The sequence below is a fragment of the Bombus bifarius genome, unplaced genomic scaffold (assembly GCF_011952205.1).
Source record: "Bombus bifarius isolate JDL3187 unplaced genomic scaffold, Bbif_JDL3187 scf7180000008008, whole genome shotgun sequence".
Taxonomy (NCBI): Eukaryota; Metazoa; Arthropoda; class Insecta; order Hymenoptera; family Apidae; genus Bombus; species Bombus bifarius.
The window spans coordinates 4,927,825-4,945,914 of NW_022884386.1; the positions used below are offsets into that span (position 1 = coordinate 4,927,825).

Genomic DNA, 18,090 nt, shown 5'->3' on the forward strand with positions numbered 1-18,090 from the left:
TTTAGTCCATATATTTTTTCACATCGTTTCATTAAAAAGCACACCTCTACCTCTACACACAACTATAATTTTACATTTTTTTTTCACAGCATCATTTGGAGTTAAAGAGCCGAATACAGAGATATAGAAGTATCTTACGCCGGTGCATTTTTCCCTAGGATTATTTTTTTACCGAATTTTCCAATGATCCGCTTATCTGATTGTAAGAAATACCATCTAGCAAAAGTTTTGTCCTTGCCCTTCTCAAGAACGGTGAATTCACGTAATCCACTCTTTCGATCAGCAATTTTTTTACTTTAAATAGATATTGGTTTCACCGACACACACAAGACCTATAAGAAAGATGTTTCAATATCTTTAGGTAAAATATCCTTTACATTGACCGTGTCGCAAAAATTGTGTACACGCGTGTTAAATATAGATAAATTTATATATAAAAGTATGCGTATCAAGTATTGGTTTCTTAAGATCTACTTCTTTGGAAAGATTGATGGATATTTTTCTCTCGAGACGTTAAGTAAACTCAATCTCATCGAAATGGCAACGACAGGTATCGTAATAATAGCTTTTACGTTCTGACAACCTACATGATTCTCCTGCCTTTATGCTCTTATCATTAATCCGCGCTATTATAGCACCTGGATTTTTAATGAGACATAACAGCTGCCTATCTCCGTGACCCGTAACGTCACGTCGAGGCCAATCGACCGCTTTGAGATCATCTCGAATCCCTTTTCCAGTTCTAGTGTATTCAAGAGGTATGGGGCAATACTTATCAAGCGGCATACCGTGGAGGAGCCTCCGACGAGCTGGCTTCTAATCCGGGCATACAGTGAAAATTACATCCATGGAGACCAAGCGACATTCAGCAGAGCTGCGACGGAGCATTAGTAAGTCTTTCCGGCTCCGACTTTACCTCGTCTCACCTTCCTTCTTTTTTTCCTTTTTCTTCTTCCGCTAATGTCTTTTTTATTTTTACTAAGCTTACCATTCCTACTCTCCTACGCAGTCACTGCTATAATAGAAAACACGGTATCATCGTAGAAATGGGATTTGTTTAAGTTCCAATTTGCCCGACGCACGGCCATGTATTTCAATAAATCGCAATAAACGGTCGTTCAATAATGATAATATCGCTGTCAAATTACAACGTCTGCTTTCAGTCGCACGTTTCGGTCAGAAACTAGAGTTTCGCGACATCGGTAAATATTTATAATTTAAATATTTGAAAGAGAGCGAAACGTGGAAAGGGACGGATCGGGATGGATGAGGGACGAGGCAGCTGGAAAGAGCGGGAAACGCGGGTAATTCGGCAAGCGGATTTCAATGATTTCCAGAGAGCAAGTTTCGCACGAAACGCGGCTAACTATGGCTGCTTGAAATATTTAGCTGGTCGCGTGAGATACAATATAAATACGATTTGCATTCTCACCCTCGAGATAGAGAGCGATAGATAGATAGCTCGGTTAGGGAAACGGCCATAGGCTGATCGAAGAGGTTCGAGAAAGCGTTCAGGAGGAGGCAAAATTGGTAGCGGAGGATGGGAGTACGAGTCGCGAAGGTCTCATTTCCGCCGGAAACAGAGGTTCCCTCGTCCTTGCTGCGAGTTACCCTCCCTTCTTCTCTCTTGTCTCGTCCAGATGGAGGCAGAGTCCAATCGAATTAAATACATTCCCGAGGATCGTCCAATCGACGACCTCCGCCAGTGGTATTTGTCGGGTAGAGTCGTTCCACTCAATACCACTGTCATATCTTTTCGTCAAAGTCTACCCCTCCCTCTCCATCTTCACGCTGTTTCTCCTTATTTCAGTTACATCGACAGCGACCGAATAGTTTACTTGTTTTTCCTCATTCTTTTTATCAACGCGTCGTAGCGGGCAGCTACGACCATATCGAAAATTCATTAAAGCCTCGTGTAATTGGGTCGAGAAAGAGAATCGCCGCTGACCCTTCGCATGGCTCCTTTACGCTCCGCTCTCGCCGAGATAATTTTATTTCGAACGTTTAATGATTTCACGTGTCGATACGTTTTCGGTCCTCCGCTGATGGCCGTGGGCGACAACAAGAGGCTATTCCTTTCGGCGGGCGATTATTTTATTGCAGTATTTACCGGAGAAAAGGACAAAGAGGAAAAGGTATAAGCGTATTTCAATTCGCCATAAAATCGAAGCATTTCCGCTAGTTGTACGTTATATTATTCAAAAAAGTTCCCCTGCTGGGAGACCATCCATTATCTGCTGTTCCGATAAATCCGCCAAGACGTTCTCTCTTCTTGTGTTTGGAGGATATATCAAGGTTTCCTGGTCCCGTCGTTGTCGCATCGCCTTTTCTTCCTTTTCCACGCTTGGTTCCTTTCTGCCAACGTGGACTTTCGAATCGACGGGAGTTACAGGACAGGAGCCGATAAATTGCAAGATTTTTCCGTGACCGATACAAGGAGCATCGTGCCTCGTCCAAGAATTATCGCGCAAACGGTCAAACTCGCGCGAAACGTTTCGTATTCATCGAATGTTAAATGCAAATTCACACAGTCCTTGATTATTTCGCTTTCAAGGTGTCCCCGCTATAAATAATCTCGTCGTTAATAATAATCGATATTCTCGTTGCGTGGCCGATTCAGTCCGATAATAACTATTATCGTTAATAGATGACTCGTTATACGACAATTACGGTCACCGCTTATGGTGCAACTTTAAATTCTACTGCCAATTAAATTAGGTAAATGGATTACGACCTATGGCGCTAGATTGTCCTACGAATTTCATTCGTTCCGCTTCCGACCTGTCGATCCTAAAAATTCCTAAAAATTCGTGCGAGTATTTTTTACGTAGTTCAGGATATCCAACGAAAGCCGGGCAAATCTAAGATTTCACGTTTCCTTGGAAGCCGAACGTTTTCCATGCGCGCGTTGCAGATTGTATCCGATGCTGGTGGTGGTAGGTCGCGCAGCTAGGCGGTCGTAGAGACGGTAAATCCTGGTTAAATCCGTAAAAAAAACAAAAGCTACGACGAGCGTTAGAGGATTGTGACGGCTGTTACTAACACCCTCTGTTCTTTCTCCTTTCGCCCAAGATTCATACATGTTTTTGTGCAAAATTCTTCCCAACAATTATTACTTTCAGTTTTGCGACTAATAGTTACGCTTTATTCCGATGAAAGAAACCCCTCAACCCCGTGGGTAATTAAGCATGTTCCGATCTTTTACTTGAAAAATTTATTTATACGAGGGCGAACGCAATCAGGTCTTCGAAATCTTGACGCGGAAGGTAGACGGGCAGTAAGTGGAGCATTAAGTTCGAAATTTCGGAACACAAGGTACACGGGCGGGACGCGTACACGGTATTCTTGGTGGACGAGTCCGAGAGCACTCGATAGGCTAAGTAAATCAGAAGCCTTTGGTCAAGAGTACAGCCTCCACTACGTTTAGGGTAGGAGTTAAAGAGGGCAGAGCAGAGGGACCGGCAGGGTGATGAAGGAAGAGGGTGCAATAGTGGTGGCAGGAGCAACAAAGGGTTGGCTAAGAGCTCTTCACCGTCCACTCGCTCGCTTTCTCCAACCACCGAAGCATCACCTACTTCTCGCTGCAGCGAGGCTTGCTTGCCTCGTGATGTGATTGCTACCGAAATGTGTTTACCGTAAACCGTATCAAACTGTCGACCGTCCACCATCATCGTTACCGTCTATCTTTTCTCTGTGGTACACCGATAAAAGTACGCACCTCTATCGATTTGCGTCGAGCATGGCACGTCGCGTCCTCGTCCTCGTCCTCGTCCTCGCCAACATCGTCGCAGCCAACGAAGAAGGCTTTGAAACGGCCCTTTTACCCTTTGTCTTTGGCGCCAGCTTAGAAGTTCCCGTGCAAGGTAGTAAACGTTGCGGACAAGTTTGCCTTTTGTGTCTTGTAACGTTGTTATTTGCGAAGGATCGCCAGTCCTCTTTTCTTCATTTTTTTTCCTGTTCTCTCAGTCTCTCTGCCTCTCTTTCTCTTTCTCTTTTGTGTTTGCCAAGTTAAATGGTAATTAAGGAACGTCGAAGGATAACGCAATTTCTTTGTGTGCTTTACATGTACTCTTTATGAAAAGTAACAATTTTATCAAAATAACCGTACTATAAAGTCATCGTTTTGAATCGGATAACTTAGTAAGGAGTTTGAACGACGCTGTTGGATCTACATTTGTAACACGTCTTCCATATTTCGAACAGGCATATCGCCGAATGAAACCGATAGAATATAGCCAATGGCATAGACACGTGCGTTATGATGGTCCATGCCCATACACCGAAGAACCGTAAATGATCCGGACGAACCCCCGCACGAGATTTCTCCAGTGTGTTCACTGTCCATAGGGCGATATTCACGACTATCAGAAAGGTGATCAGTTCCTTGCCAGGCTTGTCGTTTCTGGAGCAACGTCTTCCCCACGCATTCTACAAATTTTTGAATAGTCGAAAGACGATTGTTCTACCTGTCGATAGCGCAAGATTTTATTCTTCGTGCTATCAATTTCTTACTTTAATAAGCAGTGTCTGGCTCGTGCTCTGTACCAGGGCCAATAAATCTGTGATAAGCGATAGTACCCAGGTCGGACCCATTGTTAATATATCACCAACAACTCCGAACAGACAATGCAGATAGACCCCAGCTTGAGCTGCCGCCAACAGGGTGGTATCCAAGTCCGATGGCTTGATAATCTTTTGCTGCAACGCTTGCAATTTCAATGTCCCAGCGACCGAAGCGATCATACCTACGATCGTTGATCGTTTCTTTGATTTATAAGAATAAAACAGAAAAATATTGGGATTTTATGATGTTTTGAGCGACTTTAACGCATGATGTTCGCTGAAATTTAATACCGAAAATATCTTGGTGACAAAGCGGATCATTGATCTCCGTTAACTGTAAATTTCAAAATAGCGACATACGATACGATACGATAATTCCATAAAATATCGCCACTTACCTAACATAAGTATAGTCGCGTCCAACGAGGTAACCTGAACGATCGCGATCTTCATCTTGGCCTCCTTCAGCACGAAGAACATGATCAAGCTCAATATCGTCGCGGCAACGACTAGAATTCCGCCAAAGAGACCTCTGAAAAACGTCGAGAAGGAAACGTCGGAACGAAACAATCTTGAAATCTCAACGATATCGCATTAACAAATTAACGGGGAATTCTATCGGACTAATTAAATTTCCAGGCTGACTTGTGAGAGCTGCTGCAATCTATGCTAAGGTGATACGAAGATCTCGTCGGGATCTCGCTTTTAGCATCGATCTTCTCGTCCACCCTCTTCCACATCTCGAACAGTATCACCGCGCAAATTAAACTGAATTCAATTGTGCACGGGAAAAGGAACGGGCTGGCGTCTCTCAGAAGCGACTTGAGGATACCGTCATCGTCGTCGTGCGTGTAGCCCAGCTGATCGATCTCGTGTTGCGTTTCCTCGACCAACGCCTTGGCAAACAAACGGAATGCCTGAGGACTCGTGAAAAATTCACGTTGACGCACGCGTATCGACATGACGGAAACACAACGGTGAAAACATCGGCTGCGCGACGGAATCGCGTTGCTCGCTCTCGCGCTTTTTCATAACACAAAGATCAAAAGCCACGCGTTGTAATTGTACCCGGTCGTTGATACGCGACTATTTCCATTTCCACGTGAAAATGAGACCTAGTGTTGGTTAAAACCGGTAGCGCGCGTTTCTATGAATACAGAAATAAACAGCGAATTCGGCTTCGATAAATGGTAAATACGTTTAATCGACACTAACCGCTCGTTCATGCTAATGGTCATCGAAATGCTGGCTGACGTTCGAAGTGATATCATTTCTGTAGCTGGTATGTTCTTTCCCCTTTATTCGAGTTGGTTATCATTGAAACGTTTTCGAATGTTGTCGGACATGACGCGATGATCACTGGCAAATTGACTCGAATCATTCTACTATGTAGTTGATGCAACGATGTTTCGCTTTTGAATCGCGTTTCGAATCAAGTTACACGATGAGTGTGTAATGTATCAGGTTGTTCAAACATCTTGCTTCTCGTGATGACAAATGTTTCTATTTTATTCATCGGTCCACGTACCTGCAACCATTCGCATAGATTAGTCGCGATCATGTGCATCAGGCCTAACTTGGCGAGAGCGGCGTGCTTGGCCAAGTTGAGACTTTTACTGTTGAGAAATATAAAGTGCATCTGGGCCGTAACTAGCAGCAGCCTGGCACCCGGTGTAATCGCCCTGAACGGACCGGAAGCTATTTCCGCCCCAATTTGCAATCCCGTAAATACCAACGAGCCAGCGCCAAATCCCACTGCGCCGAGTCTCAGACAAAAGCTGCCGTACTGTTGCGTCTAAGGGAAGAAGGATTTTTTTTTTTTACATCTGTGTATTGTACGTGTGTTACGCGGTTGAATGCGACTCGTTAATCAGAATGTACCGGACTGTTCGCGAATTCACACGCTCGATGAGAAATGTTTTCGTACAAATTATTCAATGGCCGAGTCGGTGTAACGAATGATTGGCCTGTCAGTTAGCGAACAGTTGCACAGGCCGAGACACGCGAAAGGGATTGTCTCTGATCGTTTCTGACACTTTGACAAAGACAAACATTCGCGGGTGCAAAAGGTAACGGCAACGTTGGACGTGATTCCAAGTTCATTTCGGAGGCGATTAAATATTTTCGAAGCGCAAATTTACCTGACACGCGTTCACGCGATCGCCCTTCTCGTCGAATTTTAACGCCTCTTCCTTCTCGTTTCTCCGCGCCATATTCTTCTCGGCTTTGTCCCTCCATACCATTACGTACAAAGAGATCACGAACGTGACGCTGACTACGTATAAATACAAGTAGAAACCCTAAACAGATTCATTACAGCGTACTTCTCGAGATGATATCCTTTCTAACGACGTTAAAGAATATTTATAAGAAAACTTAGCACCTGATTCAACGATGCTGGAACTCTTTCCGTCACATTAGCAGTGATAGGTACAGCGAGTCCAACTACGATCAACAAATTCGCGTAGAGAGTACTCATAATGGACACCATTTCCGCGTGACACTTTCTTTTCTCTGTCAATTTTGGTCGTTGCTCGATCATCTGTTGCTTGACTATCGAACGAAATGTTCAACATCCCTTAATTGCTTTGAGTGTGCACTTTCGTAAATAAAAACGCGCTCACCCTTCGCTGGTTCCAAAGCGTTTACAGACACGTAAGCCGTGTTGACAGGTGACAGTGGTAGGAAATTGGGTCGTTGCCTTTCGTGATCGTTCCTCTCCGGATGATTCCGATTGTTTAACAACGGTATTTTACATCCTGTCGTGTGTCCCGTTACAAATTCCTGATCCTGAGGGATGCAGGAGGGTAGCGACATGTTACTGCCTAACCCTGAAATCAATGCTCTATCGGAAGGGAATCAGTTCGCGTTTCGCGTTTGACGTTCATTGGATTCGAGACAGAGATCGTTTCGTGACGATTAAAACATATAGAACGCTATTTCAGTGAGCATTTGCGAAGAACCTGGCAGGTATTTAACCGTAGTGAACCGGTCGATTTCGCGTCAATACACTCAGCGAAATAAATTCAAACGAATCAGTGGACCGTCACGTTGAAAATGTTTCATTGGAAAACTGAATTCAATGATCGTAAAATTATACGCTTTCTGCGCTCTTGTATATCGCGTTGATCATGCAAGACCCCATAGTATTTTGGTTTCGATATGTTATTAATGTCGTCGATGATATGATATATCAATCGCGTGTATGTACGTACGTATGTATGATCGAATAATATCTCGAAAGAAAATTAGAAAACGAGAAATTGGTATTACCCGAGAAGACCTCGTCGATGGTTTATAACGGCAGTCAAGGACATGTTTTGTCCCCGTGGATGCGACGTTCTTCCTCGAGGCGAAAACACGTACTCTTTTCCATCAGCCTCTGACGATAGGGTTATCGCTGTCGGCGCATCGCGAGTTTTCAACTCGCAACTTTTTTCACAAGGTATAGTTATTTGAAAATGTAGTTTCGATCAGGATGCTATATCGTTTTATAGCGCGATGTACATTGTTATCAGTTACTCACGTCGTCGTTATATTGGATTGACTATTATTCATAGTCTATCGTCGTTGTCCTCGATATGGATGAATAACACGAGCTGAAAGAAACGGTAGCTTTGAAACGTTAAAGAAAATCAACTAATCTCTCGCGGTTCATTTTTTTCCTTCTTTTATTATTTGGCTATTATAGAATTCACGTAACACACGACGTACGGTTAAAAAAGTTCTTTCCCCCTTTCTTTACGCAAACGTTGCGTAACAATCGTTTCGGTTTATTCACCGGCAATGCGTCAAACTTTCTAGCTCCTTCCAGGGTTGGATAAGCTCGCGACGCCGTATTTGCTCGGCTATTCTCGCGAAGGAAACTTGGAAATTTATTCCCAAGGAAATTCGCCCGCGTTTTGAATTTTTAGTAGGCTGGCCAACTTTCTTTCTTCGTCGGTCGCCTCGTCGCGTTTAAACGGCCGCGACAAAAGCGATTCTTCGTTTCGATCGTGACAGAGCAGCACCGTCACACCTGAAAAATTGTTCCAATTACCGGAACGCATCGTCCTTCTTCTCGTTACCGTCTCCTTCTCTAAATCCCAGCGACTCGTCCAACGAGACTGATTCCGTTGGCGACTAATTTTTCGGAGAAGAACTCCAGCCGACGAACTTGTTCGTTGTTTTCGCTCGTTTAGAACGCGAAACTCCGGCGACGAGTCGACGACGACGAGGCGAACTCGCGAAAGTTGCACTTTATTGAAGGCGATTTCCGACTTTGTGCCCGCCGTACAACACTGACACTGCCGCTGTCGTGTAACCAGACCAACTTTGCCAACTTTCGTTTGAATCGCGTTAAACGAATCCTGGTGAACTGTGTGACGCTATCGGCGCGTCACTCGTTTCAAACGCTTCGCGAGAAACCGAGGCTAGGCGTGGTAATGCCATTGGTGTTACGCATACTGGCAACTATTCTTGTGACGCGCGCCGTGAATCGCACAAAAGCCACTTCGAGCACGCCTTTGCGGAAGGTAAGCGCTTTCATGCGTCCGTCGACGATGCCTCGTTACGTTCTCGTCACGAAATTTCTAACGGCGAGTGTCTTTTGTAGACTGTCGACTAGTTTCGCGGCCGTAATTAACTTTCCGCAATATATATATATATATACATATATATAATAACATATATATATAACGTTTAATACAACGAGCGAAAGGTCACTCGAATTTATTGTATAGAAAATCCTAGGCGTTTAATACGCGATGTCTCTGTTTTTCGAACGGAATTCGTTACGTTAACAGGGGACGGACGGTGGAAATGCAACGCATAATACAATAGCACGGGTTATTACCTCTAACGTTGACAAATCAACTGACACCGTTGCGAAGCGTTACAAACTGTCGCTTTGATTGGCGAATCGAGGCGAACGATGCACGAATGAAACGGAACAGTAAATCTCGCAGAACGATGTAATGACTTGGAAAAGAATAATTGGCTATTTGTTCACGGTTACGAATCGCACGAATCGTCCAACGATCGTTCGACACCGATCAACCCCGAAACACGTCGACGCGAACAGTGACGAATTGGACCGCGACTCGCGTGATTCTGACCCGAGAACCGCGTCCGCGTCCGCTTCGACGTAGAACTCGCGACAAACAATTGGTGTCGTGGCGAAATTAGCGAGAGATCGCGAGAAACCTCGGAACCTGGCATTCTGAATATCAGGGAAAAAACACTGCGGTGTAGTTCGACGATCGAACGCGCGTCAAGATCGTTGATTGATCAACGACGCCCGGTTTAACGGCAACACGTTGGTCGATCGATATTGTAAATGAATGTAACTCGTAGCCGTCGATTGTTTATTTATGCGGAATATTTCGAAGCGGTGATAACGCGGCCGTTCGAGCTGGTATTTGCATTTGTATTGCTTGATTACCTGAGAATTCAATTTCTGCGACGCAGTTTTAGGAATAATCGAAGCAAGAAATCGCGCTCGTTCGACGAGCCGCTCGGACCGTGTAAATTTTCATACATCGGTGACCGTTCACCGGATCCACTCTGCGAAGAACGATCGCGAGATTATCGCGAGTGCGCATCGAATCGAGAATCGCCGCTGTATCTGTATCGAAACGAGTGTATCGATGGAATTTGCGTTAATAGGAAAACATGTAATCCGTATGGAGGCGGACGTCGGCTCGCCGATACGTTCTCATAAGTGGGACCCAGCCGAATTCTGCATAATTTTACGAGACTTCTGCTCGCGATCCGGCAGAGTTTATAGGGCGATCTTCTCGAGCGTAATCCGCACAAACGAGCCGGTTAAGTGGAGTATAAACTGTTAATGAAGCCAGTATCATCATCCACGCGGAACGCCACGATGTGTTTGCCGAAACAGTTCGAAAATTTAGACCGTGCCTGCTAAAAGACACTAATTGTAGGCGCAGCCGATAATAGTTAGTATCTGTGGCCTAATCACCGCTTCGATGCGAACGACGATCGATTCGACAAATCCCGATTTGCATCGGCTCGCCATTGTCCTTGTCACTTTTGCCCTATGCTCGCCGCGGTTAATCGGCTAATAATTTTTTTTTCACCCGACAATCGGATATGAGAAAAGATTTTATGATTATTCGCGACCTCGGGCAAAAACGTAAACGTGATAGCTATTTCCTGGTTTCCGTCGCTTTCCGTGATGAAATTGCACGGAAAAAGAACCGAGAAGAAAAGAGGAAAGAGAATGGATCAAAGAGACCGCAAAGCAGCGCACACGCCAATTCGCCTCCCAATAGAGTACAGATTGACGAGAATAATTTCGCTAGATTCGCCAGTTTGACGGCGGTGTGGCGATGAATAGTAATGCGCGGATTAGATGCGCTTCCAGTTTAATAATCAAATTTTATCAGTACTCTGGGGGACGAGAATTCGGAAACCTGCCTTCGTTCGAATTAGAAAAAGCGCGAATCGGAATTAGACACGCTCGATGTTAGAAAAACCACGAAAATCAAGGAAACCAATGAACGACGAATTCGTTGTAACTTTTCGTCGCTAATTTTACATAGAACATCGCCTGCTTCCCGATAGGACAATCGTGTACAGATTATTTTGTCAAATATAAATACCTACGTATAGCAAGTACATGGATATGTACAAGCTAGCGACATTCGATAAACAAATACAATAACGACAAAAGCATCGAATATCCGACTATTGATAGAACAAAACGCAATTTCTACATGGTAGTCTATCGAATGTAAACACCTCTACATAAAGGAGGAACGAATAACATTCGACAAAGGATTATAACAGCAACAATAGAATGGAGGATCAGGATAGTGCACAGGTGAGGCTCCATTCTCAGCAAGATCGGTAATGACGCGAGAAGCCCTAGTAGGACGACGAGCAATCAATCGAAATCGTGCTTGTTGCTGTCTATCCAACCTGCGACCTCTCCGTTCCTCAATTCTCTCCTGTCTGTCCCTGGCCTCTCTTTCTCTCTTTCCCACCCTTTCCTTTTCCTCTACTTCTCTCTTTCTCCCCAGAAGAGAGCTCTCTCTCCGTCTCGTTTCTTTCTCTCTCTCTCTTTCTCTCTCTTTCAGTCTGTCAACGTTGTTCAGGTCCCTAGCTCGCTCTTGAACCGGGCCATTCAGCGAGGCCGCCCTTTCGCCAGATTCCTCTTCCCGGGGGCGGAACCAGGGAGAACCGGAAGTGCCCGGATATGAGTTTCCGGCGCGGACAATTTGCAGCGCAAAATTGAATGATCGACTCCGATAATCGTCGTTGCTCGTGCCTACCTATGTAGCTCTGCCACGCTCCAAATTCCAAAGCGGCGGCGTTGTCGCCAGCAGTCGACGATCGGCTGCCTACCGCCATTACGTCGATTCGTTATCGTCATTACCGGGGTTCCGAACGAGGCCTGTCGAAGCCTGGAGACGGTTCAACCCTAGCCAGCCTGATCCGCCATTTTTCCGCTAGTCACTTGCCAACGTTTTCACACTCGAAACTACACCGTATTTTTTTCCTCCGCTTCATTTTCTTTGTTTAATTAACTCTGCAAATTGTACGTGCATTCGCGTATTTTCGCTAAATATGTGAGCAACCAGCGTGTTCCTGGAAGTTCCTAATTCTCGAAACGAATAGTTTTCAGTTGAGGATGAAGCCTCTTTCCGAAAACCGCTAAGTGAAACACGAAACGGTCGAGACTAACGATAATAACCTGTTACTTTGTGCAACCGCGTGCACGGTCGAACACACGCGACCAGAATGGCAAAGAGAAAGAGCACGGTCACAGGTGAACTCCATTTGCCGCACCGACGGAAACGCTGATACGGCATAAACTGTTTCAACGGCTACGAAATAAAGGTGTCCCTGCCGCTGCTGGTTTGGTGGGAAGGGAAATAGGCGCGAGATTGATTCGAATTGCCAAAACGGTCCGGTGACTGCGACAAGGCGGTAGCCATTTTTGAACAGCGAACCTTCGCTATAAGCTCGACCGCAAATGGCTATTTACCTCTTCTGGCCCGCTCGTTGACGTTCGTGTCCCTGTTCCACTCATCGGCCATCCAGTTACTCGTTCCAACCCCGCTTTCGTCCGCCCCGCGTCCCATCCTTGCTCTGTCGCCCTGTTTTCAACCCTCCAACCCCCCCCCCCGTAGCCTCTGTCTCACCCCTATCTCTTGGCGCACTGTGCCTGTACAGCCACTGGTTCGCTCGACAATGTCTATTGGAAGATTTATTCCAATATTTTCAATTAAAGTTAGACAAAGCCGTGTTTGATAACGCCTGCGTGTTTCGCCGCTCTAGTTGCGAAGGTAAAAATAATGTAGTACGCGCGAATGATCAGGAGTGGTTTTCAGCGGTGTCGCTTCACAGGGGAGGGACGTTTCAGGCAGTGGGCTCGGTGTGTGTAGAAAACGTATCAAGTATGGGAGAACGAACCGCCATCGCGAACGCTAAACAAAGTTCGGTTTACACCGAATAGGAAATTTTCGCGTCTGGCCTCGGAAGACAAAGTGCTTTTCTTTTAAATAGAGCGCTTAAGTTTCCTGATGGACCGAGTACTCGATGTTTTGTTTCGAAACAACGTTTCGTGCTGAACGTTCGACTGGATGATTTTCTTTCTATGAAAATAATGATAAAGTTTTTAAGAAGCTAATAGTGAAATATCATTTGAATCTTTAAACGACTGCAAAATCGATAGTCCACGATTATCTAAAGGGTGCAATTAAACGGTTGGGCGACAGTGAAATTATCATTACGCAAGCTAAACGACTGGATATCGTAATTAGCAGCGTCGCATTACATTGATAATTGATTGCATAACGACTATTCGAGTTACTTATAACAAGCTGAAATGGAACAGTTCTGCCCTTCTGTTCTTCGAAAATCATAAAAGAAAAAGAAATGGAAATCGTTGAATTTCTCTTGTTTCCTCTTCTCCTTGGAAGAGAAAATGGCTGGTGGAAATCTTCGCAATCCTCTCATTTACTTTCTTATGTATCTAAATTTACGAAAGGGAACGACGGTCTTTTATTGTACGTGGCGAATGATAATTGGATGCCCAGTGGAATACCCGCAAATGTCACGTGGTTGTCATGAGAGCTGTCATTGCCTTCTGTTGGCATACGTGTGTGTATATGTGTGCGTGAGAGAGAGAAAACGGGAGATCGGCGAGAGAGAGAGTAGGAGAAGAGGTATGCACGTATCGGGCGGCACACTGATTCGCTCGGACAGTTCGATCACTGGCTCGTATACTTGCGACAAGTCCGGAACACGTAGCCTCGGGGAACGGCGGTTGAAGGCGGTGAAAATGGAATTTGAGTGGCATCCGGGGGATCGTGTCTGTATTTATGATTTGATATCAACTTTCCTTTCTGACTCGACGTTGCCGCGTTCCCAGTTTTGCGTCACTGCGCCAAGCTTCGTGAAATTTTACCCCGAATTATAGGTTTATAGAATTAGAGATCCATCAGTTGGCAACTGTTTAGAAGAGGGAACCGTCACGAGTCTCGCGAATTCATATAAATGCGATAATTCACCGACTAATTGTACGAGCAATCCGACACGGAAATGAAAACACGAAGAAACGAATTACATTGGTAATTTTCGTTTTCTTTCCGTCGTAAGCAGAAATTCAGTCATCGTCAAATAAAAAGTGTCGAAGAGAAGAGAGTGGCTAGTGCGAGGAAAAGATGGCACAAGATTCGCGAGGTTTCCAAAGGTTGAAGATGCACGCACGCATTGGCGACAGGTCGAAAATCGATTCTTGGTTGAATATGTACAACGCGAAGGGTAGGATGACCCCTGGTAATGCGAAATATAGTGCACAGGCGGAGCAAGAGAAGGGAAGTAGGACGTCTGACGTCGAGGGGAGGCTGATGAGGATGAGGATGTTAAAAAGAAAAGGAAAAGCTGGGAGGCACCGAGTACTCGAACAACAGAAATGGTCTGACGAAGTAATAGGCTCGCCATGGCGTGCCCAGGTATTGTGCCAAGCAGAACAGCTTCAATAGGAAGGGGATGAACGCGTACACGTAGACCAGTACCGATTGACGTCGTATAATCGAAACTTATTAGTCGAACGCGTTACGTCCATCGTTCTATATATACATATATGCATATATCTGAAATTCTCTACTCTTTCATTTTGATGAAATTAATCGTTCGCTCTGCTTTCCATTTTTTTTTTTTTTTTTTTATAGAGCCAGTTATTTACAAGGTCATTCACGTGGAGGAATATAATTTTATTTTTTCAACATTTTTTTCAAGCGTCGTTCACAGCATTCTATTTGATCGGCGTGTCGGCATCAAAATGATTTTCGCAACGACTGAGAGTCGATTTCACGCGAACGACTGGTCGACGTTCGCGCTACAAATTTGCGTTTTGATAACGGTCGGGTTGCGAGGGTGTCAGAGTCGAAATGGGTCAGAAAAAAAACCCCGAAAGACCGGATAAAATACATATACGCGAAATTGAAAAACTCGCACGCACGAACTTATACAGCGGCGAAATCGACCAGTAGAGGTTTAAAAATAAATACGACGCGACTGGGGAAATTTTCGATAATGCTTTTGGCGTTTGTCGTAAATAACGTAACGTTGCCGCGTCTGGTGACACACAAAAACGGCCAGCCGAAAAATTCTCTATCCCGGCAAACCCTCGTGTCGCGACTCGGTTGACGGATACAGTATGTGGCGTTTAAATGATTCTCACGCGCGCGATACGGATCGCGCCTGTTCGACCACCCTTCTGTATCGCTATTCAGCGTAGTGATTTATATAGAAATGCCGAATGAAAGAGAGGGACGAACAGATTATATTGAACGACGATGGTTCGCGTGGAATTTATCTGGAGTGTATGGGACAGCACGTACGTACACGTGTCATCTGGCATCGGCGGCAACTGTGTTGGTGCATGTACCACGACACGCGTCCAGCCATTCGCAGGTGATAGAGAATCGCGAGTTCGCTTGTTATTATGCTATGCGCGGTGTGATTTCCAATATGTAGCGAGCGACGACCGTCATAGCGACCCGTTTCGACCTTCGATGCCCAAATGACTGGCCCAGTGGCTAAGAGAAGAGTGCTCGTTCGATCTGTCGCGTTAATGGCCAATACGCGACACATTTCCGATTGGTTCGACCTCGTTCGCCGCGTGGCATCGATGGAATTCGTACTCGTTGTCACGTATAACCAGATGGATGCGTACGTGTGTGTAAATACTGGCGAATTGTGTAGCGACGGTCAACGATAACGTCGTTAAACGGATAATAACTTCGCCGAATAACTGTCTGCGACGTGTGATCAGCTCGAAAATATTGTACATTTATTTGTATCATTGACAAAGATGTTTCGACGAGGGTAGCTTTAAAGGCGACGTAGCATCTATGAGGAAATCGTTTCTTCAGATTTTTATTGGAAACGCGTTGCAGAATTTGTTAGATTAAAGACACCAAGGGAAGGAGGAAAGGAGATGATAGAAAGGGACGAAGTCAAGGTAGAACACGAAGGTAACGTAAGATCGAAGTTTAAGTGGTTCTTGACTCGAGAGCGAGAAAGAGATTGCCACATGCTCCGACAACGTGACTCTGGTAAACTGGTAATACTGATGCAAGTGTAATACCTAATAGCAGCCCGAAGCGGTGTCGGGGCCAACTCCTTCTAAGTGAATTAACTCTGAGTTAATCTCGAGTTAAGTAAACCCCTAAGTAGACCTCGAGTGTCTTCCGTTCTTCCTTTCCTGCGAAGCCCGCTTCGTCTAGCCTCGTCTAGCCTTTCATTGCTCGAGCGTATGTAGCCGAAGTACCGTGTGATCGTTAACGATTAGAATCTTTCGAGCCCTCCGAGCGATTACTAGTCACGCTAACTCCTTCGCATCTTTCCGTTTTACTCGCCTCCCCTACCCTCCATCCAATGAAATGAACGTTACGCGAAACTAAACCAACGAAATACATAGTAACCCGTTTAACGAACACACTTTGCAAGATTTCTCTGAATTTACCTGATTCGCGGATAAATTCACCGATTCATCGCATTTTTAATCTTCCCTCTGTTCATTAAGATTAACCATAGAACGTCCCGACGACCGGCCATCGTTATACTCAGCAACCCTCTTTTCTCCATCGGGTACAGACGCATATTAATCACCGCGCGGCCACACTCCGCTCTCGCGTCATTTTTCCTCCGTTTCGAGATTTTTCCTTTTTCGCGTCTGACAGCATGGGGGCGGAGCGAAACCGCGTTACCGTTATTTTTTGCGCCATTTTTCACTCGCTCGTTTCTCGCACCCTCCTTTACCGCCTCTACCGAGCCACTCCGTCCAGTATATGTGGACGTTGTTCCCGTGCAGTTTCGCTTGTCGCCGTTTCGAACACGATATTTATACAACGAATGGAAAACGTTGATCAACGTCGTTGACGTACCGTCGATTCGGTTGCAGATCGTGCAGGTTTCGTTGACAACGAACCAAGTCGTAAAGAACGGCTCGCCTGCCACGAAACCCAGACGTTTGCATCCATGTCTCCAGTTTTTCATTCTTCGTGCTCCTTCCACGGATGTTTCTTCCGGACGTTTGCTTCTCTCGCGTTCACCAGGACGAAGAAAGGTCTCGCGCTTCGACGAGGAAACGTTCGAGTGTGCTCGTGGAAACGTTCCACAGCGCTATATGCGTAATTGTTACCAAGTTCATTTACATCGCATTAATGCCCAAGCAAAATTGCTGCACTCGCACGCTAACGGACCGATCGTTAAATACAGCTGCCGTTTAATCGGCTTGCACGGTATTACGCCGGGTGTGTGCAACAAAATTATAATCTGCCGGCCTCGTTGTATATTCCGGCGACTATTAATCGTCTACCGAATATGGTTAATAAGCATACTCGATGCGCGCCGATCTATCGATTATTAGGCGTTGCTTCGAAGGTGTGGAGAGGCGCGGCCGAAACACTGATATTTGGAGTTGCTCGATTATCGTACTCTGCCGGAAAGAATATATCAGTGGATTGTATCATTTCGATGTATTAAACGAACGAAAGGGCCAAGTTTTATTTTTCTGGCTTCAAATACACGGCACAGTAGAAGCCTATTTATCGGAATCTAAATTGGACGCTAAATAGGTAAAGGATTTTGAATCGCTTCCACCGAGTCGAAGAATTTACCTCAGTTACTTTGGAATATTCTGTAATGGAACATCTATCGAAATAAAGATCATTACTATGTCTTTGCTATTAACACTGAATTAGTAACGAAATTAGTAGATGATTTGAAGAAGCGATTAAAAATGTTCATTCAGTAATGTATCTCATGTTCGTGCAATAAGATTTCACTAATTCTCCACTATCGTTTACGATGTTTCATGATCTATGTTGATTCACACGATAGCAGTTCAGAATCGCAAATAAACGAAATCAAACAACAGGGATTCATTTAATCGTGTACTAATCAAAGATTCGTTCCAATGAATGAAAGTCCACTGTGTGAGGCAAAGTAATCTGCTAATCGCTTAAAAGAATCGTACATTTGACGGAACAACACTTTCAGCCTGTT

The 18,090-nt window shown here is 45.0% G+C and overlaps 2 protein-coding genes across 7 annotated transcripts; one reads left to right on the forward strand and one right to left on the reverse strand.

Annotated features, from left to right (window-relative positions):
• Positions 1 to 3,209: 3,209 nt before the first annotated feature.
• On the reverse strand, positions 3,210 to 12,966 carry LOC117206625 (proton channel OtopLc-like). Of its 5 annotated transcripts, XM_033446127.1 has the most exons (12): positions 9,398 to 9,778; positions 8,278 to 8,581; positions 8,090 to 8,162; positions 7,837 to 7,995; positions 7,188 to 7,408; positions 6,947 to 7,116; positions 6,705 to 6,863; positions 6,092 to 6,358; positions 5,209 to 5,459; positions 4,962 to 5,095; positions 4,513 to 4,745; positions 3,210 to 4,428 (listed from the first exon to the last, which is right to left on the reverse strand). In XM_033446127.1, the coding sequence occupies exons 3-12, from the start codon at positions 8,119 to 8,121 to the stop codon at positions 4,138 to 4,140; spliced, it is 1,917 nt and encodes a 638-aa protein (XP_033302018.1). In that variant the 5' UTR covers positions 8,122 to 8,162; positions 8,278 to 8,581; positions 9,398 to 9,778; the 3' UTR covers positions 3,210 to 4,137. The 5 variants fall into 5 exon arrangements, with proteins under 5 accessions (XP_033302018.1, XP_033302020.1, XP_033302016.1 ...); XM_033446129.1 differs by lacking the exons at positions 8,278 to 8,581; positions 9,398 to 9,778 and adding an exon at positions 12,557 to 12,966; XM_033446125.1 differs by lacking the exon at positions 8,278 to 8,581.
• Positions 11,131 to 17,563, forward strand: LOC117206626. 2 transcript variants are annotated; one of them, XR_004487417.1, is made up of 2 exons: positions 11,131 to 11,389; positions 11,664 to 12,557. XR_004487417.1 is itself a non-coding variant. In XM_033446130.1 (2 exons), exons 1-2 carry the CDS (start codon positions 11,366 to 11,368, stop codon positions 17,450 to 17,452), a joined length of 492 nt encoding a protein of 163 aa, XP_033302021.1. In that variant the 5' UTR covers positions 11,131 to 11,365; the 3' UTR covers positions 17,453 to 17,563. The 2 variants fall into 2 exon arrangements, 1 of the variants encoding a protein (XP_033302021.1); XM_033446130.1 differs by lacking the exon at positions 11,664 to 12,557 and adding an exon at positions 16,985 to 17,563.
• Positions 17,564 to 18,090: the final 527 nt, after the last annotated feature.